The following is a 26,329-nucleotide window of genomic DNA, read 5'->3' on the forward strand; positions in this document are numbered from 1 at the left end:
TCTTCATAACTCCCTAGGTCTGTGTGGCAGTGGTAAAGGTGGTAGTGGCAGGTTACATGGTAAATTTTTTCAGACCTCAGAACATCTCTGTTGCTTTCGAATAACCCTTCTTGAATTTTATGGGCTTTTTTTTTGTGGGGGGAGGAGTTTCATAGACAGGGTTTTGCTCTCTCACCCAGGCTGGTATGTGCAGTGACAAAATCACAGCTCACTTCACCCTGGACCTCCTGGGCTCATGCTCAGCCTTTCTTGTAGCTGGGACCACAGGCACGAGCCACCATGCCCAGCTAATTTCTTCATTTATTTTCGAGACAAGGTCTTGCTCTGTCACCCAGGCTGGAGAACAGTGGTGCAATCACCGATCATTGCAGCCTTGACCTCCTGGGCTCAGGTGATTCTTCCCATCTCAGCTTCCCAGGTAGCTGGGACTACAAGCACATGCCACCATGCCTGGCTAATTTTTTGTAAAGACAAGGTTTCACCACGTTGCCCAGGCTGGTCTCAAACTCTTGGGTTCAAGTGATCCTCTCACCTCAGTCTCTCAAAATGTTGTGATTATAGTGAGTCACCTTCCCTGGCCTTGAATTTTATAATCATATGGACATTGTATATTTCATAAGTTTTTAGTTTTTCCTCTTTAAATTATTGGGAAACTCAAAGTCAAATTTTAAGTCAATGCTAGCAAAGTAAATAGAATCTTATTGCATATGTTTTGAATCTTACTCTCAATTTCACCTCATTTTTATCTTGATAGACTTTATGTATGTATGTGTACACACCTCTACTCCAAAATCTATAAAATACAGGCAAGATAAATACAACTAGCTAAAAATTCCCGTTCTTTGTTATATATATAGTCCTCTATTAACAACTGTTGGTGGTAGAGGCATTGAGGGAATAGAAGCCTACACATTTTGAACAGCTTTATATTCATGATTTTATTGAATCCTCACCAAGCCACATGAGGTAAGCAGGGAGGGCTGACAATATTTACATTTTACAGTGGGTGGGGGATGGGTAGGATGTCAGAGAAATTAAACTGTCCCAAGGTCACCAAGAGTAAAGAATAGGAAACCATATTAACCCCACAGCTCAAAAATTCAATTCACAGCCTGGCACAGAGGCTCATGCCTGTAATCCCAGCACTTTGGGAGGCCGAGGCAGGATGATTGCTTGAGCCCAGGAGTTCAAGACCAGCCTGGGCAACATAGTGAAACCCTGACTTTACAAAAAACACAAAAATTAGCCAGCTGTGGTGCCGCGGGCCTGTAGTCCCAGCTGCTTGCGAAGCTGAGGTAGGGGGATTGCTTGAGCCAGGGAGGTTGAGGCTGCAGTGAGCCATGTTGGTACCACCACACTCCAGCCTCGGTGACAGAGAGAGACCCTGTCTCTAAATAAATAAATAAAATTCAAGTCACTACTCTCTATGTTACAGTTCTAGACTGCTTCCCTCACTCCTACCTCATTTGTTTTTCCTGAAATATTATCCTTTGTCTGTCTAAACATGTTTGGGTAAATCTTTAAGTGCTAGCCTGGATTTTATAGCTGCTTTTTCAGTTTAGACAATTAACCATTTTCTTTCTCCTATCAGATCTACCAGCAGTATTTCTTCACTTTCTCAGACCTCTTTTCTATTTTGATACCAGAGACAGTTATTCACTCCTTTCCCATTCCTGCAGAATATCCTTTGCATGATGTAATGAAACTGGCACTGGACTGGGGATGAATTCTTTACCAACTGTGTGGCCATGAGCTTGATACTTTACTGTGCTATTTTCAGCTTTATCATCTGTAAAATGTGGTGGTTGGAGACTTCTGAGTTTCCTTTCAGCTTTCTGCTTCTGTGAATTATAAATGCATACTTTGCTACCTTTATTTATTTATTTATTTATTTATTTATTTATTTAAGACAGAGTCTTGCTCTGTCACCCAGGCTGGAGTGCAGTGGCGTGATCTCTGCTCACTGCAACCTCCGCTTCCAGGATTCAAGTGATTCTTGTGCCTCAGCCTCCTGAGTAGCTGGGATTAGAGGTGCCTGCCACCACACCCAGCTAATTTTTGTATTTGCAGTAGAGACAGGGTTTTGCCATGTTGGCCAGGCTGGTCTCAAACACCTGACCTCAAGTGATCCACCTGCCTTGGCTTCCCAAAGTGCTGGGATCACTGAAGAAGACACCACACCCAGCTGCGACCTTTAATTTACTCAAAATTTTTTCTGCTGGCCACCTCAGCAGCTCAGTTGGACATCATTATTTTTCAGTTGGATATCATTTTTCAGTTGGACATCATTTTTGGTCTTCTGCAGTTTATTGTGGTGTGTCGAAGATAAGAAGGATGGGACCATATGCTTACCTTTGTTTATGATTAAAGCCAGCTAACCATCAACATTGTATTTTAAAAAACTGAACTCTTTCCTAAGGCAGATATCATGGCTAGAGCTTTGAGGAGCAATTCTAGATGAATTAAACATTCTATGTAACTACTCACTAAGAGAATGACTTTGAGTAACAAACACCCCATCGTTTTCGGACCCTACGTTTCTTCGTTTTTGTGATGGGAATGACAAAGTCTAAGCCACTTATGCAGTAGGAAGGTTAAAGGTGATGACCTGTGAGGAAGGCCTGTGAAAGGCAAATTCAATGTCCTGATACTTATACTACAATTCCACCCGTGTGATGATGCCCTGTCTTGCATTAGCCATACTCCTGACCTTGTTTTCTATCAGAATGCAAGTCTAGAAAAGGTAACCATTGTTCATGTCATCTACATATTAATTCACCAAACATCTATTGAAGATCTACTGTGGCACTTAGCTTATAAGCATACAAGGATGCATAAAATAACCGCACTTTTAAGAAGCCCATAGCTCAGTAGACAGACACACAAATAAATAACTGATATACAGTGTCAAGAGAGCGGTCTTAGATGAGTGTAAGATGTTAGAGAGCACAGAGGAGGTTAACCGATTCCGCCTACGGGAGCTGGGAAACAGCATTAAATTGGTCCTTGAGAAAATGGGTGAAATGGAGATAAATTCAGAGGCTACTGGGCAAAAAGAATCATACAAACAAGGAAAAAGAGGGATGAACATGTATGGTATATTTAAAAAGGGAAAACTGAGTCATTTATTGTGGTTAGAATGAGGGGGCAGCAGAGAGAGACTGAGCAGGAGGGAAGTCTGGAAAAGTAGGCTGATAAAAAAATTAGATATATTATATACCAAATTGGAGAAGGGCCATGAGATTTCAGAGAGAAAACAATTCAAATATACCATGCGATTGTTTTATGATCTTGATTATTAGTCATAGAGAAGATTAGGCTGCTGTATCAGAGACCTCAAAACACAGTAGCTTTAAAAAAACACAACTACGGTAGCCTAAATATAATCTACACTGGAGAAGCGGCTCTGCTCCAGGAGGTTATTTAGGAACGCAGGTTCCTTTCATCCTATAGCTCTCTTGTCTTCCAGGGAATTGTCCTGGTCTTTGTAGTTGAAGTTAGTATCTCAGTATCATTGCTGCTTTTGGAAAGGGCCACAAGTTCAGGACAAATTTTTCTTTCTTTCTTTCTCTTCTTCTCTCTCTCCCCCCGCTGCTCCCTACCGCCTTTCTCCCTTTGTTCCTTTCCTTCTTTTCCTTTTCTCCTTCCCTCCATCACTCATTTCTTTCTCTTCTTTCTCCTCTCTCTTTCTTTTTTTTTTTTTTTTTACAGGGTCTCACTCTGTTGCCCAGGCTGGAATGCAGTATGGGATCATAGCTCACTGCAGCCTCAATCTCCTGGGCTCAAGCAATCTCCTGCCTCAGTCTTCTGAGCATCAGGGACTACAGATGTGTGGCATCATGCCCAGCTAATTTTTTTATTTTTATTTTTTGCAGAGACAAAGTCTCACTATGTTGCCCAGACTGGTCTTGAACTCCTGGGCTCAAGTGATCCTCCTGCCTTGGCCTTCCAAAGTACTGGGGTTACAGGCATGAACCACTATGCCTGGCCCAGGATAAACTTCTTTTAAGCAAGTGTCATGAAACTGCAGTCAACAATTCTGCTCACATTCCTTTGAGAAGAACTTAATCATGTGTCATATCTAGTTGCAAGGAAGGCTAGGAAATTTAACTTTATATTTTATTAGGATTTTATTTTAATAGGATTGGTTCTCAAACATGGTAGGGAGGGATCAAACTCTCTTGAGGAACTTTTTTTTTTTTTTTTTTTTAGCTGGAGTCTCGCTCCTTTGCCCAGGCTGGAGTGCAGTGACACGATCTCAGCTCAATGCAACCTCTGTCTCCCAAGTTCAAGCGATTCTACTGCCTCAGCCTCCAGAGTAGCTGGGACCACAGGTGTGTGCCAACACACCAAGATAATTTTTGTATTGTTAGTGGAGACAGGGTTTCACCATGTTGGCCAGGCTGATCCCAAACTCCTGGCCTCAAGTGATCTGCCTGCTTTGGCCTCCCAAAGTGCTGGGATTACAGGTGTGAGCCACTGTGCTCAGCCTAATATTGACTTTAAATTGTTCATCTGTGTATCTAAGAATAGAGAAAGAACAGATTTGGGAGTGGGGAGGGAATAGTCTGTCACAACTTGCTTATTTGGGAACCTCATCAATTCCTAGATTAATTTCGCTTGTAGTGTTTATCATTTATATTACAATGTGTGTCCTCTGAATGCCTGTGTTGATTACTTTGTCTAAAAAGTGATTTGAATGATCTAGGATTTATACAGGCAAATCAAGAAAATGTGAAATATATCCCTGTGTGTCAACATTCAACTTAGTTCACAAATTAAAACTTCAGTTGATTATTAGAAAAAATTGCAGTTTTGAATTATGTTTCTAATTCTGTAAAAGTCTAACGTTCTAGTTTCCATATCAATGTCTTGCAAGAGGATTAAGTTTTTATTTGGGTCAACAAAGCAAAATTCCTGGAAGAGCCTACTATTTTCAAGGCATAAAGCCAACCTACACAGAAACATGAGGCTCTCAATGGGGTTAGCAACCCAAATTCATCCTATTAGATTTGCACCTGATTTCCAGTGGCATGGTGGAGCCAAGGTTACTGGAATGCAAATTCACAAAGGTGGGAAGAATTGATATAGTGTAAACATTTAAGCCATGTGAACTATTATTACTGGTATTATTTTTAATATTATTTAATATTAGGTTTAAGAATATTAGAAGCAGCAATTTGTGGAGTAAGTAGAACCTATTTCACTAACAGACCTTATTATACACCTTCTGGCTACTGGATTTTGAGAAGAGTCTGGGAAAAGTTTACTCCTACATTGCCTCTGTTGATTAAAGTCCCTGAAAACTAGTATCGACAGAGGGTCTTCCTTGTTTCCTTACCTCTCTTTCACCCTCTAATCCTCCTTCCCTTTCTCTCATTTTCTCATTCATTCCAGCGGTGCCATAGCTCAGGACTGCATCTTCTCTCATTTCTTTCTAACTACTCTCTTTGTCTCCACTACTAGAATGATATTTCTAATTTGTAATCTTATTTTGTATATCTCTTGGTTAAATACAGCCCCTCCAGTGAAGGTTCAAAGGGCTCACAATGCTCTCCACCACCTTGGCTCTGCCTGCCTTTCTAAGGTCATCTCTAGTTACAGTAATACAGTCCAGTGCCGCCTAAGGACATTTCAGTCAATGAGAGACGGCAGATACAATGGTGGTCCTATAAGATTATATAATACTGTATTTTTATTGTATCTTTTCTATGTTTAGATATAGGAATGGTACCATTGCGTTACAGTTGCCTATAATATTCAGTAGAGTAACCTGCTGTACAGAGCTGTAGCCCAGAGCTATACCACATAGCCTAGGTGTGTACAAGGTTATACCATCTACGTTTCTGCACGTATACTCTACGATGTTCTCACAACAACTAAATTGCCTAACAACATATTTCTCAGAATGTATCCCTGTCATGAAGTGACACATGACTATAAAAGCTAATCCTAACTGGACAAGTAGCCACAAATACATCCCCGTTCTTTGGCCTGTTGCATACACTGACATAATTGTGTTTTCCTGGAGAGGAATGCCCAGACCCTCACCTGTCTACCTGACTAATGTATATTTCTGTCCCAACACAAATGTCTCTTTTTTAGGCCTTAATGACTGTCTCTGCCTTAATGACCCAGACAAAATGAATCATTCTATCACCACTGCTTGTTTTATATATACATATATATATGTGTAAAAATATAATGTTGGACACAGTGCTTATCACATTACACTATTAGCTAGCTTTATGTCTTATTTCCCCCATTTTATTGAAAGCTTGTTAGAGGCAGGGATAATGTCTCATTCTTTACTGTATCCCTAGCTCTTAGCACCTTCAATGTGCCTATATTGAGCACACATAATGTAGTAGTTAATTTACATATGTTATCTATCTCCCATTTTCCAGATCAGAAATCTAAAGCTTGCAGAGGTTTTGCCTGAAAAAAAAAAAAAAAAAAAAATGCACATGGTAGAAACAACATTAAAACCTAAGTTGAGGCCGGGCATAGTGGCTCATGCCTATAATCCCAGCACTTTGGGAGGCCAAGGTGGGCAGATCACGAGGTCAGGAGATCAAGACCATCCTGCCCAACATGGTGAAACCCAGTCTCTACTAAAAAATACAAAAATTAGCCAGGCGTGGTGGTGGGCGCCTGTAGTCCCAACTACTCAGGAGGCCGAGGCAGGAGAATCACTTGAACCCAGTAGGCGGAGGTTGCAGTGAGCCGAGATCGCACCACTGCACTCCAGCCTGAGCAACAAGATCAAAAACTCTGTCTCAAAAAAAAAACAAACAAAAACCTAAGTTGGACTCCAAAGCCAATGCTATGTTGTCAATGCTATGCTGTTGTTGACTAGATGGAGATATAAAAGGTCACTTTGGAAATGGTGCCAACCTATCATATCAAACTGAGTTAATACACTACAGACAATGCGCACAAAATTCACGTTACCACCTACTTACAAGGCCTGGACTGCTTAGCATCAGAGATTATTCAGACCATAGCATCTACAGAGCAATGCAATACAGGCTGACACCACTTGTGCATCTCAAAGGTTCTTACGTTTTGACAAAACAGCCTTACATTCTCACAATAGGTTGATGTCCGGCTTTATAGGTATTATGTAACCATCTCAAGGTCACACAGTCTAGTAACAGCTAAACTAGGCCCAAAACTTTTTTTTTGGTTACTTACAAAAAAATTATTATTATTATTATTATTATTATTATTATTGTATTTTTAGTAGAGACGGGGTTTCACCATGTTGGCCAGGCTGGTCTTGATATCCTGACCTGGTGATCCGCCTGCCTCGGCCTCCCAAAGTATTATTTTTTATTTAAACTGAAGCCGTTACATCCCATCAAGTATATTTCTAGATGAAAGTAGTACACCAACTGGAAACGGATGCTCAGTGGAGGAAGCTAGGATTAAATGCCACAGGCTTGCTACATCCAAGAGTGTATCTGCATCTATGAGGGGCAGACCAGAACAGCAAAGCTAATGCCAAGGCCAGCCACACTACGGATGCATCAGTCGACCAGTTGTAGAGTGCAAGACCAAAGCAAAAAATGTGATTCAATATAAAATATGAGGTTTCTCTAACCTCCAATTTAACTATGCAAGGTCCTGTTATTAATTAATTAGGTACCTTCACCAAGGACAGTTAAGAAAATCAGACAACTGCCGGGTTGCTTCCTATTACTCTTGACTTCTTACTGGATACTTTTTATCAAGTGAGGTAAGCACACGATTTCCTCTAAGTTATTCAGCAAAATGTCCTATGCTTCTAAACTGACTCAAAGCAAACACATTTTCTTTTCTTTTTCTTTTTTTTTTTTTGAGACGGAGTCTCACTCTGTCGCCAGGCTGGAGTGCAGTGGCCTGATCTCGGCTCACTGCCACCTCCGCCTGTTGGGTTCAAGCTATTCTCGTGCCTAAGCCTCCCGAGTACCTGGGATTACAGGCACGGGCCACCACACCCAGCTAATTTTTGTATTTTTGGTAGAGACAGGGTTTCACCATGTTGAGCAGGATGGTCTCGATCTCCTGACCTCATGATCCGCCCACCTCAGCCTCCCAAAGTATTGGGATTATAGGCGTGAGCCACCGCGTCCAGCCAGCAATCACATTTTTAAAAACAACAACAAAAAGCGCAGTAGCCTGGTTGTGTGCTTTCCATTTAAAGAGATACTCCCTCCCTTCAGAGTCGTATTTCCTTGCTCTGCACCAATGGCTATTTTGTTGTTTAAAACAAACACCTAAACGGTGACATTGAAATATTCAGACTACATGGTCTTGAAGAGTCTGGGTTAATGAAATAAGGTGAGTCAGTGAGATGAAGGACTTAATGTTCCAATAATTATCTTTTAAAACCTCCCTTTTAAATGTCAAAACTCTTCAGCTCTTCTCTTAGGGGAGTAGGAAGGGGAGGGGTCTCCTTTAATTTTGTGGAACCTAGGTTTTGTAAGGATATTGACAAATTAGATGCTCGGCAATTAAATTAGAATTTCACCGTATCTCCTGCCTTAAAAGAACAGCTTTATTCTTGAGGGAGCCCACCTAACAATTTTATGTTCAGTCATCTGCAGAGAATAGAGCCACTGTCTTTTTCTTTCCTAACCTAGGGTAGAAGCTTTATTTCACTGCAAGTTCCCTGTGACATTTTGCACTCTCTTGATTTAATGCACCAAAGAGGATCTTTAACTCTTGGTCTACACCAGTGCAAATAAAGGTTAAATCTCTCACTAACCATCATGAACTAGCCTAATAACTCACGAGAGGCCCTGGAAAAAGAAACCGAGAAAGCAGGTGTGCAGACTTGATTAAAACGTGCAAAACCCGCACAACCGCAGGCAAAGGTACTTTATCCTCACGTTTGCCCAGTACCGGCTGCGAGGTCCGCAGGCAGGGGAACTTGTACTGCGCCAAAAGCACGATTCCGTGAGCCGGGCCTAGTAACACAGGGGCTTTTCTTCAGAACGGTGTCCAGACCGGAGCTTGCGCCGAATGTAGGGGCTCCTATTGGCCACGCGCCGTAGGGGAGGAGACGACTGGCGGGCAGGGAGACTGGAGGAGGGGAGAAGGGGGCAAGGCCTTTCCCTGCCCCCTCGCGGCCCCCTCCACCGGCTGCCGCCGGTGCCTCGTGCGTGGTTACTATGCAAATTGCAGCGATTGCGGAAATAAACAAGGGGGTAGGGAGAGGAGAGAGGGACTGCCGAATCGATCGCAACTTCTGCAAAGTCTCGTACAATCCAAAGCACGCAAGGCAAAACCAGAGAGAATCTGAGAACCAGCCAGCCCGGGTTGGATCGCTTTCAAAAGAGAGCGAGCGAGCGCGAGAGAGACAGTGAGAGAGGGAGAGAGCGCGCCTTGCAATTGCAAAAGCCTTCTGATTTGGAGTTAAAAAAAAAAAATTCTCCAAGAAGCCTGCAATTGGCCAACAGCTTTTTAAAAAATCTCTTCCGGGTTTTCAACGGTTCCAAGTTTATTTAGATTTTTTTTTAAATGCAAAAAAAAGGGGACAACAAATGAAGCAATTCGTCTGAGCATTTTAAAGTTTCTCACGTACTCTTTTTACATTGCAATGGTACGTGGTACATCTTAAACTTTCTATTTTGCATTTATATGATACGCGTTTTATAAACAATAATGGTAGAATGATTTTGTTTAATGGCTAAGACTAAAATTTCTCTAGCTCGTATATGCACTTAAGTGATTGCTGGGTAAATGTCGATTGTGATGGTTTTGTTTTAAAGATGTAGCTTTGTTGATGGTGTTTTTGCTATGTACATCAGAGACCGGGTTTTCTTTTTTTTTTTTTTTTTCGGGATTTGAAAAAATTGCTGAGCTTGACAGATTTTTTTTCCTCCTAGCGCTTGCTCGGTTCCAGAAAGGGGTGGGGGGAAATCCTGTACGTGCTCTGTTCTGTAAAAGACGTCTGGCCTCAGCAGTCAACCTAACCCGAAAAGAAATGTCTGGACCCGGAGAATAATTGACGATTTGATCCTCTAATCAATGGGACAACATGGGAGATTGACAAAAGCTTTATCCAATCATAAGAAAGCTTGGGTGTACAATAGTTCTCAATAGCCAGAGGGGGCGGGGCAGAGGAGATCTGAAGTTCTCTGCAGCTCTGAAGGGGATGGTGTGGTTCAAGCTGTCAAAGCTACAAGCGCTTCCGGATTTAGCAAGTACAATAGGAAAGAGTTTTCGCGTTTAAGAAAAAAAAAAACAAAAACTGATCGGGGGAATTTGCATGAATCGTGTGCCTTCTTCCTTGTCTTTTGGAAAAAGAAACATTCTGCTAAAGAAGTAACTTTGCATTAGTTATTAACTTTGCATTAGCTATTATTTTTAAACTCAGGGAAGTTGGTAACTTGTGGAATGTGAAGTTCAACTTTAAGAAACGTGTAGCTTAAATCTTGCCTGAATTGTGGGACTGTAGTGAGCTTTGGGAAGTAACATATTGCGTACTCAGCATTACAAAACTTCTTACTCTGATTATCTTAGAAGCTTTGGCATTTCAAGTACTTTGGAATTAATAAGTAAACCTCTTTTCTTGAACTCTAAACAACAGTTTTAAAGGAGAAAATGTTTCACATGTGGACTAGCAGCTGTCTTACACACTTGAAATGGGGGGAGTGTTTTTTCTTGGCTGTTCTTGAATTCTGCTTTTTAAGTATATGGTCAGTAGGAAATAGGACATTAAGACTGGCCAAGTTCACATTTCTTCTTGTTACTACAACAACCCCCGTGGAGGGTGTGCGTATGGAAGATCGCTGACTTGCTAACTGTTAGTTGGAGTCTGGCCTCTTGGACAAGTGCTTGATACAAATCCAGTGGAAACCAACTGCAGTAGCTTGTCTTGGAGACAGTAACTGGCAGCCTCTGACTAAAATATCTCCATCTCCTCCTCTCTGAGCAGTGTAGACACCTAATTCTGTTGGGAAGTGAATGGAAAATAATATGGGCTCTTTCCCTTCTTTGGATTAAATTCCCATTGAGCTATTTCCCAAGGCTTTAGGCCTTCCAGTCAAATCTGGCTTGGAAATTTGATGTAAGAATTCACTTGGACACTCACTTCAGCAACATGATTCAATTTAGGATTATATGCACATAAGAAAAATCTGCACAGAAGTGACCAGCAGGTCAAAAACCAGAGAAGAAAAAATGTTGAAAAATGCCAGTTAATAAAGTTAGTGTTGGTAAGAACTACAGAGTTATGGTGTTGTCACTTATGAATCCCAGTCCTATCTTCACTGCTTTGGGTATTAAAATCTAACTCATATTAATAAGATCTCCCTATTAAGTAACCTCCAAAATGAGAGCTATTTGAGATGTACATATAAGTGAAACCTTATTGACGTAATTTATATATCTAAGAGGATTTCACTAAAGCTGGCAAGGTAACGTTTCTGCAAATAAAACACAGTAAATGCAAGGCTGGGCTCTGTGCCAGGAAGAATATGGATAGCAGAGAGCATGACAGGAGCCTCCTTTGCGCAGAGACAATCCCATTTCAAGGCAGCCTCCTACCACTTGCAAAATAAATGATTGGAGTGGTTATTTCCAATAAGGGGTTTATCCTTCCTAACAATGGGTCATTTATATGATTGCAGTAAACTAGTTTCCATACTTCACCTGCGTTTCCTCCACTGCTCTCTCTACTATCCTTTCTTTCTTCCCTCCTCCATCCCTGCTGTCTCTCAAGTGCCTTAGTATCTTTGTAAACTCTGGACAAGGATTTACTTTTGCAACTTGGGAAGAGGGGAGAGGGTTGGAAATGTTTTTTACCCCCAGTCTGCCCTTTGAGGAACATCTGTTTCTTTGTGCGTGTGTTTAAATTTATGCCTGTTGGAGAGAAAGTTACCAGAAGCCTTTCTGTAACTGTAACTCTTCTACTGTATTTTTCTCAGTCTTGTTTCCAAAGGCTGTAGTTGGAACTGTGCTTTGTAGTGTTTCCCCCGCCTCCCCCCCTCCCTCCGCGGGGGAGAGAGCGGGAGCTGGCGGAGATAGGAGAGAAAGCAGGAGCGGATGTGAAGGGCTTTGGTGCTGAACTTGGATCCAGCCCTTGCCTAGAGGGCGCAAACAATCGTCCCATATCCAAAAGTCTTACGAAGGGCGCCAAAAGTTACTTAAGATAATATTGCTAACCGCAGAAAGCTGGAAATCGCGGGCACATCCACTGCTGCACAAAAGAAGTTTTTAAAGTAGAAATATCAGCATTAAATTACTTCCCCCATTTTTTTTTTTTTTTAAAAAAACAGGGCGATGTGCCAGTCCTTTTTTTAAAAAAAAAATCTTTTTTTTTTTCCTTGAGACTCAAAAGAATCTTTGCCGTTTTGAAAAGAGGCAGATGTGAACTCTATCTTTTAATACACCAAAAGAAAGATTTTAATCTGCTCTGGAAGAGAGCTTCCCGAGTACACACTCCGAACAATAACTTCTCACTGTGCCTCAGTTACATGTTGGGACCGTCAGTCAGAAACTTCTATCGAGGAAACTTGGAGCGCATTGAAGTTATAGATCCCAGCAAAGGTTCTCGGGGCCAGGGATGTTGTCTCTGTAACACAGCTTGGCTTTTAGGACATTCCTCCCCTACTGAAATCTGAGAGGAACCAAGGAAAAGCAGTGGGTTAAGTTTGGGAAAATGGACTCTCATTAAAGGCTGAAATCATTATTTCTCCTCACTCCTTAGAAAATAATCTTGAGAGATTTCCAAGGATGTTGAGGAGGGAGGGTGGGGGAAAGAATGGTTCTTGAGCATTCGGGACTTATTTTGGCAATAAAGTAACTAAAGTACAAGCATAAAATAACTTTAGACAGATGCAGAATTATTTCAGAGGTTCTCTTTTGCTCTTTCTCCAGTACGGTATTTCCTGCTTCTTGCTTTAAAAAGAAGTCTGAATGAGAGTGGCCTTAACACATCACTCACCCTCGCTTGTTAACACATCACTTACCCTCACTTTCCTACAGGAATGTCCTCTCTTTAGAGACTCTGTGGCTATGTCACCTACACCGATGGGCAGATTCCCCTGTGTGCCAGTGTCTTTCAACATGATACCCACCTCTTTCCTTTTGGAATTTTGAGAAGGGTTATCAAATGCAGCATTTTGCAAACCATCATGAGGAAGAGAAGTAAAATAAGGGATGGGGGCTTAGAAGAGGCAGATATACTCCCCCCCCCCACCCCCCGAGAGAGGAGAGCCTAGAGAGAAAATATGAGGGGAAAAAAAAAAAACAAAAAACTGGAAAAGCAGGCTTACTGGCAACTTGCCAAACCCTAAAACCACCCCCCTTTTCTGCCAAAACAATACTTTAGCAAACCTAAAATAATTGCAGGAAGCTCTTTTCCATTTTAAGAACTATCACCTGGGGGAGGGAAAAAAGGGATTCTTAAAAGGCACCCTTCCAGAGGTGTCCCAGAAACTGGGACGGTAATGACAGTCTATGTCCAGTTCTGGGCACGCGTTTGTGGATCAGAATATCTCCTTTCCCTAAGGGGACATCCCTTTCACATATTTTTTTCCTCCTAAAAGGAAAAAGATGTCACAGCTAAACCACTGTTGTTTCTGAACGTGATAGAACTTTTTCTATGGCGTCTGTGTTCAAACCCACTAGTTTCAGCGTCCTGGGAGGAAGAATGCTCATTAATCTCCGCCTTCCTTTCTCCAGACCCCCGCCCCCCAAATCCGGTGAATCTTCTGTGGGCACTGATTCCTCACCACCCCCGCTTCTGAATGCCACAGGACCGAAGCTGCACAAAGTTTGCAGGATTGTGTGCATAATTACCTCTGCCGACGAATCTATTCCCACAGAAAGCTTCGCTGGAGAGATTACAATGCTTTGAGCCTTACCGCATTTCAGTGGGGGGAAAAAAAGTTACCTAGGAGGTCTGATTTTGCAAAGAAATTTGCATACATGCAAATGTGCCGCCCGGACTCCTCCTCGGTTCTCTACGTGCCCACGCGGTGGCCCGGGGGGTGCGGGGCAACCTGGCAAAGTTGCCCAAGTCCTCCACTGAGGTCCGCGGAGGTCTGCGGCGGGGGTGGGGGGATGGGGACGAGGAAAAGTAGTTTTGTTTGCTTAAGCACATCCTGTGGCAGCCTATAGCTGCCCGGGAGTACAGACTGTAACTGCTCCTCACTGCGTTACCCAGTAATACGCTGATCGGGGGAGGGGGGCGGGGGGGCCGGGGAGCGAGCGGGAGAGCGAGCGAGCGAGCGAGCGAGGAGCGAGCCACGGAGAGAGCCGGGGAGCGAGCGAGCCAGCCAGCGAGCGCGAGCGGCCGCGGAGGCTCGGGACCCGGCTAGCCGCGCGGCGCCGCAGCCGCCCCCTCCCCCACACCCCCTCCCCCCCGCGGCGGCGGCGCGAGCGGGCGGCGGCTGTGCGGTGCGGTGCAGAGCTAAGGCGGAGGCGGGCGCGCGGGCAGCTCGCGGGCACCCGGCCGGGCCGGCGCGGGAGCAGGAAAGGGTGCGCTATGCCTTTAACGCCCGCGTACAGTAGGCATGTATAGTGGAGTGTAGGGAAACTCTAGGCGGGGTTAAAGTTCAGCTCATGGAGCGGCAATAGCGCTGGCTGGCTGCAGTTGAGCCGAGTTGGAAATGTGAACGCAAGAAGCAGGCTTGATTTTTTTTTCTCCCCCCTTCTCTCTCTCTCTCTCTTCCTCTCTCCCTCTTTCTCCTCTCTCACCCACACTCACGCACACCTCCAAACCGCACACCCAGACGCACACGCATACCCCAGCGCCCGGCAGTTATGTATTCTCCGCTCTGTCTCACCCAGGTAAGCTGCGGCGTGGATGCGGAGGGCTGGGGGGCCGGGGCGCCGGGGGCAGGGCTGGGGCTGGGTTGGGGGGTACCGGGGCCGTCCCGCCGGCCGGGCCCGGGGCGTGCGTCTCGGTGTGTGCCTGTGTCTGCGCGTGTTGCTGTGTGTGTGCGCGCGTGTGCCCGCGGTTGGGGGGGGGGATCCCGCTTTAAGAAAGTAACTTTGTTTCCATGCGGGTGCATTCCTCTTGCACGGCCATTTGTGTGGGCACATGGCTAATGGCGCCCTCTTATTAATGCGTTAATTAATATTGGGGCGACGGACTGCGGAACGGCGGTGTTTTCGGACACCCCGCACGTGTTTCGGCGGGGTTGCAGTCCATGACATGCTGAAATCTGGCTCAGCGTTTCTGCTGCCGGGAGCAGGGATCCCGTAGTTCTGCGGCGCCCGGAAGGGGGCCGCCGACGGAGCCCACCGCACACCCCGCACGCTCGGGCCGGCTGCAGTCCTCGGGTGCGGGGAGACCTCGGGTGCCTGCGCCCAATGGCCCGCTTCCCGGAGCCCGCGCTGCCGCAGCCCCCCACCGCCTCCCCAAACTCTTACTTTTGTTTATTGTTTGTCAGCCTTCGGGGTCCGGCCGCGGGAAGGACGCGGGCTGCCGTCCCGGCCCCGGCCCGGACAGCGCCCCTCCGACGCGGGCAGGCGGCGGCGAGCCCTCGGCGGAGCGGGGCTGCGTGGACGCGCGTTCCCCCGCGCCGGCCGGGTGGAGCCTGCGTTCTCCCCGCGCGCGGGTGGTTTGCTCGCTCTCTCGGAGTGAAAGTTTCGGGGCAGAGACAAGCCCACGCTGTGCAGGGCGCCGAGCGCCGGAGGCCGCGGGCCGCGGGCCGGGTAGCGCCGGGCAGAGTTGGGCTCCCAGCAGTGAGCCGGAGCGGCGGCCCGGGCCGGACGCGACTCCCCCCGCCGCCGCCACCACCGCCACCGCGCGACTCCGGCCGCTCCGCGCGCAAGACTGGGGCAACTTTTCCTCTCCGACTTAACTCAGAGCGTGGGGCTCTCGCGCCCCAACGCCTCTCCTTTCCGTGCCCTCCTGTCCATCCCTACCTTGTCTACCCACCCCCAGGCAAAATATTGCTGCTTCGAGACTTCAAATCCGGTCCCCTTTGAATATATTATTTGTTTTCCTTGACTAAAAGGCATGAAGTCAAAGTGGTTTTGCGCTATTTTTTTTTTTTAAGCGTGAGCTTTCATACTGCTTTGGTACATTGCGATCTGACCATTAATCACCTACATGAAGTTACATGCTTCACATAAAATGTTTATTCACCTCTCCCTTAAAAAAAAAACTACCACTTCTTGCCTTCATTTAGTGGGAGATAACGGTTTAACCGGAATAGTTTCTGGAAGGCTAAAAAGTATCAGTAGTTTTCGCTCTCTAGATTCTGGATTTATTTCCCACATGACACCCCTTCTTATTGCAATATCTAACAGTAATAATACTGATATCAGAAGACTCTTAAACGCATCTTTTATGTTGAAATGGTCTGTTTGGGATTTAGGCCTCGCATTAATAATGGATAGCTGTTACTTTTAGTTATTGTAAAAGTTGTTTTTTTTTTTTTTTCACTAACAAACTTCCAAAGTTCCTATTTTAGTAACTTGTGGAAGTATGGAATGAAACTTTTCCAACCACTTCTGGCAAGGTTCACAATTGCATATGGATAAGATGCAAAGTGTAAGATAATTTGAATGAATTACGGACTATAGTGAAAATGCTGAGATTCGAAGGCTGAAGTTCTAGCTGGCAGAAGTTTGCAACACACAGAACTTATAGATAATACCAGCGAGATGCAATAGGGGGAAAGGACCCTAACAGATACATTAGTGTCTTCTCAATTGAGCTCTGAAAAGATAAATTTGTATTTGGGAATGGTGCATATATGAGGGCACCTGTATCCATGCAGGCCCAGAGCACAGTCAGGTATTTAACAAAGTTGGCTTCTCTTGGTTCATGACCTATTATCACATTAAGAAAGTTTTTTTTCTTTTCTTTTTTTTTTTTTTCCAGCTTACATATTTAGCAGCGTTGATTGATGCGTTCACTAGGCCTTCTTCCGGAAACACCACTAAGAGAAATGCTTATTTAGTGTAACAGTTTGTAAAGAAAATGTACAATAAATAGTGAATGAAGACTCATATTTTATAGGTTCTTCTTTTAAAAATTTATTTACAATTTAATTTAACTTGCTGGAATAGTTATAATGCTTTAGTGCCAGTTTTAGGAAGAAAAACTTCAGTAGTTTATTGCTCATTAAAAAAATGCAGTAAGCACAGTGATAAAAGTACTCTAAATGAAATAATAAACTCCATTTAACTTGTAGGTAGTTTTAAAAAACTTTATCAAGAAAAACCTAGACATCTTATTTTAATCAAATATGGGCATATAATAACCAAATCAGGTACTGTCCGTATAATGATAACCCAGCAGAAATTTGTAGGTGAACCTTTAAAAAAAGTAGTTTCCAGAAATATCAGCATTCAGTGGTTCTTAAACTTGGCTCACTTTCAAACAGATCAATGTTTAAGATGCTGATTCAAAGTAATACCACTTTTGAAACAGGTTTTCAGGTTTGTTTTTATTGGTGGCCTATAACTTTCTCACTGAGTACGTATGTAAAATGTCCTTTTTTTTCTCTTGAATGTTATGAAATAGTACGTAGCTTATAGCGATATGTGCAGCAACATGAATTATAAGGGAATGCTACTTTTTTTTTTAAACTAATCATTTATGCTGTCCCTGGACATTTCCTGCAAGCTAATGATAGTCTTTAGTTTTGATATTCTGGAATATTTTAAATCATGACTTGAGAAAGACACATTAGAAAAAATTAATACTTTAATTGTGCATATGAGTAAAGTTATACAAAATATTGTGGACTTTCACTGGCAGGTTCTTAACCTTTGGGGAGTAATACATTGTAAATACTTTTGATGCAAAATTGGGGACTTAGGTTATTCTTAATGACTAGTTGACATAGTTGTTTTAAGGATTTTTATGATAAGCTATGTGGGCATTTGGTTGGCAGGTAAACAGAATCCTGTTGAACACGAATGCATGCAGTTTGCAGGTTTTTTGGAAAGCATATTGGGAGTATCTTCAAACACTTAAAATGCCATATTAAAATGTTTATTTTAAATACTTATCATTAATCAAACTTTTAAATAAGATAGCGTTTTGACATAGATATGAATTGTTTGGAGCTAAGTTATCCTTTGCATTATAAAATGGGGATGAAACTTTAAAATGAAATCTTCTTTTGATGAAAGCTCACTTTGTAGTTTAAGGTAGAGTCCAGGAGTTTTTTGCATAATACAACGGAGTCTTGGTCCCTAGCATGTCTTGTATATATAAGAAAATCAGTCAATGTGAAGTTCTGTTTCAAACCTAAAATTTATGTATTTTAGAGCACTTCAAGGATGAGCTCAGAATTTAGTAATGTTTAGATGCTTTGTCGTTTGGCATATACCTTTGCAGATAAACTGTGACTTGCCCCCCATGCCTCTCACCTAAAGTATGAGAATAAGAAATATTCTCAAACATCAGAAATTTTACAAATGTTAATGGTTTATGGCAAAGAATAATCATTCCTGTATTTTTTTTCTATTCTCTCTCTACTTAAAGAATGCACACGTGTTATGAAAGCTGACTACTTCTCTTTTGGATTCTTTTATTGAAAAAGAGCAGTTTTGAAAGCTAAACTTGAAACATAGAGCCTGAAATTTGTGCAGAGAGGGAAAAAAGTTATTGAAGTGATTTATTATGTATTATATTACTATATACTTACTTTTAAAAACTCAGTCATACAGTATTTAAATGATTGATTATAATTTGCTAAATTTTTAAACACAATTATTAAATATTTTACCAATTTCACCTTATCAGTTCACATTTGAACATTTAAAAATTTAGTAATTGCGTTAATAATAATATTCTGGACATTACTGCTACTTGTGCCTTGAAAGTATATATTTAGTTAGATATAACAAACTGAGAAAGAATGCGTTTTATAATATTTGTCCTACACGGTTTAGCAAAAAGTCATCGAATCTCTCTTTGGTTTCTAATTCTCATTTATTTGAAGGTAATCTATGTTTTGGAGAGGGAGGTTATGTGGCAGAGAGAAGTTATGTAACAGTGTGGATTAGTTAATCAAAAGTTAGATGTACTCCGAAAGCTTTGTGGAGGTTACTGTTTAATTTTTTAAAAAATATATTTATGTTTCCTAAGAAAATGTCATGTATAAGGATCAAACATTTTAAGCAAAACAGGAAGAAACATTTAAATATTTGAAACTCAATTTTATTTTTGAATTTTAAGAGGCATCTATGAGGGTTTTCCTGGCATCTTGTAAATATTGAAAATACCAGGTTCTGTTTCCCTATGAGAAAAGTCCTGAAATAGTATTTGCAAAAATTAAATAATCTATTTTTTAGGCATGATTATTACTGAAAGCATTTCACAATCATATTAGTAAATTAAATGTATTCATGTACGCTTTTCTTTGTGTTGTTTTTTTTTTTCTTCCCCCTTTTTGTTTCATTCCCATAGTATTAGCCATTATGTCTTGGGCATAGATCTTTTATTTTAGCCTAATAAATGTCAAATTCATCCCTTCTTTTGTATATGAACCTGCCAAATTTTTCCTGGTTTTTGACTAAAATAAAATATATGTAATTATAATATTTAAAAGGAATTTAGACACTAGCAAAATGAGTAGGAAGCATATCAGAATCTACATGCAATATTTTTAGCAGGAAAGCCTTTGTTTTCATTGATTGTAGAGATGATTTTTGCTCCTAGACTTCCATAAACATTGACTGGCATCTAAATGTTTAGGATTTGCCAATCTGGCGGCCGGGCCCTGGCTGTACTACAAGTGGTGAGGTCAAGGCTGGGACAAAATTAGATATGCCTTCCTTGAAATAGGGTTAAGATTATACATTGTTATAAGCATTTAGATAAACTTCACTTACTATCTAAAGGATGGGGAGCTAGGCCCGACAGTAGCAGCTGGTGTACCCTCGGGAACATATTAAAACAGTTTTTTAATTTTTAGCAATTTTTTAAAATTTCCGATCATAAGAAATGATACTGATAGTTTTCTCTCCCACCTTCCCAGACTTCCCATAGGATCCTATGTATGATTTTGGTAACAGAATGCTCTAATCAAATTTCAAGTGAAATGGGGAATTTCATTCTTAAGGTGACCCGCTGAAGAAAAGTTGTTTTCTTTTGTTTTCATTCTACTTATATTTTTGTTTTTGTTCATTTTCCTAGGATGAATTTCATCCTTTCATCGAAGCACTTCTGCCCCATGTCCGAGCCTTTGCCTACACATGGTTCAACCTGCAGGCCCGAAAACGAAAATACTTCAAAAAACATGAAAAGCGTATGTCAAAAGAAGAAGAGAGAGCCGTGAAGGATGAATTGCTAAGTGAAAAACCAGAGGTCAAGCAGAAGTGGGCATCTCGACTTCTGGCAAAGTTACGGAAAGATATCCGACCCGAATATCGAGAGGATTTTGTTCTTACAGTTACAGGGAAAAAACCTCCATGTTGTGTTCTTTCCAACCCAGACCAGAAAGGCAAGATGCGAAGAATTGACTGCCTCCGCCAGGCAGATAAAGTCTGGAGGTTGGACCTTGTTATGGTGATTTTGTTTAAAGGTATTCCGCTGGAAAGTACTGATGGCGAGCGCCTTGTAAAGTCCCCACAATGCTCTAATCCAGGGCTCTGTGTCCAACCCCATCACATAGGGGTTTCTGTTAAGGAACTCGATTTATATTTGGCATACTTTGTGCATGCAGCAGGTAAGTGCGATGGTGAGAATTCCTTCCACTTTCTTGTGTGTGTTTCTTTCCTGATGGCCTCCGCGTTATGCTGGATCCTTCCTGAGCTCCCCAAGTTGCAGGCCACATGCATACATGAAGCCAGTATGGTTTCAAAGATTGAGAAACCAAAGTCTGAGGTGCCACCTTCATTTAGGTGGGAAAGCATAGCTTTGAGCGAATTCTCACTAAGTTCAGCTCTTTTGGTAAGTAGTGTTTTCAGAGGCGTTGGTAATCAGATATGTGATATGTTTAAATCACATTTTTTGATGAGGGGGTGAGTGAAGCCTCGTGAAAACCCTTTTAATAAAGAGTATATTTTAACTGGCAAATGATCTAGTTTAAAAGCATTTATTTTGGTATTGAGGCATTATTTTTAGTTGGTTTTCTGCTGGGAGTGTTTTTAACCTACTGAGGCCTCTTGAACCCCTTGCCAATTAAGAAGTTGGAGGTAAGATTGCTATCAAATTGCTGATCATTTAGGAAGGAAAAATAATCACATTAATACGCAGACTTAGTAGCTTTGTATTTAGGAATTCTTAGTGCTGTCTCAGATAGCTAAGGGAAACAAATCAGCTCTTTGAGTAATTGATGGAGAGGTTAATATTGAAAATAACCGACCTGTATATTGCATGAGCACATTGAAAAATTGCTATTGATAATTGATGTAGTGAGTTGCTTTGATTTATTATAAAATTAAAAAATTTTTTTTTCAAGGCCTGTCTTACCTTTGCATGTTTCAGTATTTAGAATAGCACGCAGGATGAAACTATTGAGGACTGGATAAAATAATGCATTTTTACTTTGTTCCTTTCGTCTTGTTTTAGACAAAAGGCTCATTGTGCTATGTGAACGCTCAGGTCTTGTGTAACTTGTTGACTTTATATATGTACATATCGGTCTTGCTAGATTACCTTCATGGCAGTTACTTGAGCCAGATGGAAGAAAGTGGATTGTGGAATCCTACCAGTAGGTTGTTTTGGGGTTCAAATATTTATGTTTTTTTTTTTTAAACAAAGGAGAGATGTTACCTGTAAAAACACTGCACTTTTCTTCAAAACATTTTTAGTTCTAAAAATGTTAGTGAGTTTTTAAAGAAGTCAGCTGATAGCCTGTTCTCTGTTATTTTTCTCAATATATGTTTTAGAAAGAGAACTTTTGTTATCCATCTGCCCTTACATAAGAAACTGGAAAAATTAGCTTTGCAAGCATGTCACATCATCATTTGCATTCTGTTGGCAGGGGATAGATGAGTATTTTAGAGGATGTGAGCTGTAAGTGTTTCAAATATTTGGGTTTTTGAAAATGTATACTTAATTATAAGAATTGCCTTTTGCTTTAGCCAATTCTGGGTAGCAAGAATGAAAAGTCAGCACCTCTCAAGTGACCTCTAAACAGGAATAAGTAGCCCTTTTTTAACCCACTCTTAACCCTAGTGTTGTTCATTTGTTTTGTTTACTGAAAAAAAGCAAAGTTAAAATTTTTAAAAATGTGCCTGCATAAAAAAGTACAGCAAAATGCAAAAACAGTATAGGCATTACAGGTGCTTTCAAGGAGCACTCTTTAAAATCTTGCTTTTACCTTTTAGATATTTAGAAAAATATAACCTATAAATTATCCTGAATAAATTGACCAACATCGAAACTTGAAAGTGCCAACAGGTGATGCACATCATGATGTGTGCTTCCATGTAAGATAACATCAAAATGAAATACCTGTGAAGTTTTTGTCGGCGGAAGCGGTGTCCGTTCTAAGTTTTCGACTTACACATTTCTCTGTATTTAAAGAAATGCAATCTTTTCGCTGTTCCCATTTCATGCATTCCTTTTCGTCGTTGGTTTGTTACTGTGCTATTGCTCCCAATCCTTGAACTAACACAGTTGTTGCTTGTTGCAGTGCCTGAAGGGATTATGTTGGTAAAATGACATTTAGAAGGTTACTTAGGAGAGTTAGCATCCTTATTGCTTATGAAAGATTTATTGACAGCAGCATAGATCAGACTACCCTTCGGTTTGGTTTTTCTGATGTATCCCAGAATCCCTTGTTATGCCTGAATGCCAGCCAAATGTTTGGCCATTGGTTTTCACGGGACCGCAGTAATGGCTGCTTCTCTGTGCGCGCAACAGGAAGATTGTAAAAGAAAATATTAAGGGTCTTTTGTCTGAAAATATTTCAAATTTGATTTAAGAGATTTAGAGACCTGTTATTTGTGGAAGGGAAGCTGCCAATACAAATATGAGGTAGATCGGTCAACTTACATACAACTGATTTGACAAGCATCTGTTATAATACTGAAGATTTGTAAACACTAAACAATGTTTTTACCTCCTTAAAAGTTTTGAGAACTTGCCAGTATTGGCAGGAGGCAGAGACTCTGAAACGTGCTTCAAGATACATGCCAAAACCATTGTGGCCTTTTCACCTATAATGCATTTTTTTCTCGCTCTTTCTTTTAAAATGTTGTATTTTTTTTCCTTTCCAGAATGCCTTTTTTTCCCCCAGATAGTCACAGAAATTAGATCTTCTTTTCCTTCTGAAATTTGTGCGTAATAGTGTAATAATTCTTGCTTTATGCGTCCACCTTTCCTTGGTAGGAAGTTGAAATCTCAGAACATAATGTGAATACTAGAAGCAAATGCAGAATCAATCTTTTTTTTTTTTTTTAAAGCAGAGGTGATTTATTCTGACTCATCGAGATGCTAAAATATAATACATAAGCTACATTCTAGTTTTTTTCCTCTAAATCCAGTGGCATTAGAACTGTGAATTTTGTGGCTGATAAACAGTAACAAATGTAATGAAATTGGAGTAATTTCATAAACCTGAGAATTTCATCTTGTTAAAAGAACAAAACCATTTTATGCCCTTAATTTGGTCTCAATTTGAGTTGTCCTTCCCATGTATCATATGACAACTTGGAGATATTATGGTATTGTGGCAAATGGTTTTCTTTGTGGGTGTGTAACAGTAAAGCTAATTTATGACCAGTCTTTACCAGATGATCTGTATCAGAATCTACAATATACCCGGCACGTGGCAAGGTCACAATTTAAGTTGTTAAGGTCATAACCTTAGCCACCAGGCATTTGACCTTTTAGATAAAGTTAACCTTTGTTCATTAGTAGGCACTCAACCGAGAAGTTTCTGGAGAGTTGTTTTTTTTTTTTTTTTTTTTTAACCGCTTCTGTATAACTTCTGGTAATGTAATCAGATTCTAGAAAGATTGTCAGTCAAATTAGTTAGATTTTTAAAAGGTTATACTCTTTAAGGACTCATTTCTTGGATAGAGGTAGGTTGCTATATTTAGGTCACAGAATGACAGTTTCACAATTTATATTTGATATTATTACCTGGTATGGGGTAGAATAAAAGCTCGGAGGCCGCTGTACATTTGAAATCTAAAATTAAACATTTGAAATCTAAAATTAAACAAATAAATTTATGTTTAATTCAACTAAGGCCTTTGCTAATTTTCAAGTGACATTAGGCCTAAAAGATAAATCACAGTGAGCCATCTTCACTTATTGCAGATGAGGAATTTTCTAACATTAGAAGTATTTTTAGCAGTCTTAAAATTCAGTTTGAAAGACTAATAAGTGACCACATTTGTCAGATAATTGCTTTAATTGTTAATTAGCCAGTGACAAAGCGAGTTGCTATTGTCCTAATGGCAGCAGTATGAGTACTTGTTAGTTTTAAGGTAGAAAGAGAACACTTTTGCATGGTAATCTTTTAGTGCAGTGGTTACTGATTGCTTCCATACTGTCCCCATTATTATCTTTACTTAATTTTGCTTGGATCAGGAATAGCAAAGATCCTTTCAGTCACTGAAGGAGCCGTTTCAGTGTCTCGGAAGCCTGGTACCTGTCCTGTAAACCTACTCAGCAGTGTTACTGATTACCACATTACCTGTACCATATTGTTCACTTAATTATGCTGACATGAATGCTCATTTCAAATTATTTAGATTCTTGTTACTTTTGCTCTGCTATACCTCATATTATTCCATTTCAGCCAAAGGAGAGCTACTCCCATTCAGGTGCATTTAGTTTTATTTTGGCTTTGTGATTGCCATTCCTTCATATAGTAATAGAGAAAGCCGTGATATGCAGATAGACCAGATGGTCATGTTGACAGATTGAGAATTCACTTCCTACTGCTTCAGAGCAGGTGTAAGATTAGGAGTGTCTGTGTAGGGGCGTGTGTGTGCTTTGTGTGCATGTGTGTGCACATCCAGGCTGCATGGAGTGCTGTTTGAGCAATGGGAATGATTTCTTTTTTGAAATGCTAGTATTTTAAATACAGTGTAATTATACAGATAAGGTTTTCAGTGCATATAGAATATTGCAATTTTTATAAATAAATCACATTAGATTGTTACAGTTTATAACTTTATGCCAAATTAATTATGATAATTTCTTAATTTTTAGGTAACTTCCTACATTAGTTTGAGGCAACATTGCATATCTAAAATATATTCAATATATTCTGTTAGCAGGTATGTGTGTTTACACTCAAATCCAGGACTATACATTTTTGTAACTAAATTTCTTCAGTAACTTAACTCCCTAGTAGAAAGTTGTGCAGTTAGTTCCTGTGATTTGTAATTATTAATAAAGTGTGTTTGCAAAAAGAAGGAGTAAAACTAATGTACAGTGATATTTAAATTAGGAGAGTAAGGATCACCCTATCAAACTCTAGCTCTAAGCTCAAGGTGGATTTTGTGGCTGATTGAGTTATTGTAAATTATTGACATATGGCATATTTTTAGAAATTTTAATTTATCTTTTAATCAAAAAAGATAGCAGTAGCAGTCAACAAATTTGAGATAAATATTGCTTTTACATCTTTGAGTATTTTCTGTGTAACCTGAGGATAGTAACAATATCCTTTACCTAGAGAACAAAATCCTTTATCTAGAATGCAGTGAAAAAGATGGTAGTTCTAAGGCAGAAGGTGTACAGGAATAGGGAGAAATAGTTGTTCTGGAGTAAACCTTTGAATGGAAGTCAGTTCATTTATGGCTAAGAGGTAGAGTGTGTTGGTAAGAAAATTTCCCAATGCTGCTGGCTTGGATTTTCCTTGTCTTCTTTTCCACCCAGTGATGAATAGCATTAATTTAAACCTATTTAAGGCTAGTGTGGGAGAAACCACAGCCTTTGTTGTGGTCACTGCTGTACACAGTAGGACTGGGTGTTTCATTTGGTTAAGGCCTCAAGCTGCTTCCAGAAGACACAGAACAGCCTGTCGGCGTTTTAAATCTTGCACAGAAGCAGCAACAATTCTAATTGCTCACAAATGTCAATATAGATTTTTGAAACCAATTTTGAGGATTAGACTAGAAGAAAAAACGTAAAATGCAGATTGAGTTCAGTGAATGTGCTAAACGCTGATTTGTTACCATTTTAGTAATAATTTTCCCATGGTTATTTAAGGGTTAGAGCTTGCTTTTAAATATATTATAAATTGTAAATCCATGGGGTTTGAGTAAGGGAAGGAAGAAGTCAGGTGGGGGAGGAAGAGAATGAATGTACTCGTATGCTTTGTTAAAGAGAAACATAAAACCCTGAACTTAATCACAAATGGAGATACCGTAAAAGTATTTTGGTTTAAGTAATGACTGTAAAGCGATCTTGGGCAGTGAGCTATCAAGTAGAGAATTTTATAATTTGTCT

The 26,329-nt window shown here is 40.8% G+C and overlaps 1 protein-coding gene across 7 annotated transcripts in view; it reads left to right on the forward strand.

The window, feature by feature from the left end:
- Positions 1 to 9,000: 9,000 nt before the first annotated feature.
- The window catches only part of NFIA (nuclear factor I A), a 387,296-nt gene continuing 369,967 nt past the window's right edge, over positions 9,001 to 26,329 (forward strand). For 2 of the 7 annotated variants that reach the window (XM_033225083.1, XM_033225080.1), the window contains exons 1-2: positions 14,144 to 14,787; positions 20,105 to 20,636. In XM_033225083.1, the coding sequence (XP_033080974.1) occupies positions 14,761 to 14,787; positions 20,105 to 20,636 (559 nt within the window). In that variant the 5' untranslated portion in view covers positions 14,144 to 14,760. Of the gene's footprint in view, positions 9,590 to 13,923; positions 14,028 to 14,131; positions 14,788 to 20,104; positions 20,637 to 26,329 lie in introns of those variants that run through there. The other 5 variants (XM_033225085.1, XM_033225082.1, XM_033225084.1 and 2 more) reach the window with 5 other exon arrangements.

This window comes from Trachypithecus francoisi, unplaced genomic scaffold (genome assembly GCF_009764315.1).
Source record: "Trachypithecus francoisi isolate TF-2019V2 unplaced genomic scaffold, Tfra_2.0 Lachesis_group12, whole genome shotgun sequence".
NCBI classification, from domain to species: Eukaryota; Metazoa; Chordata; class Mammalia; order Primates; family Cercopithecidae; genus Trachypithecus; species Trachypithecus francoisi.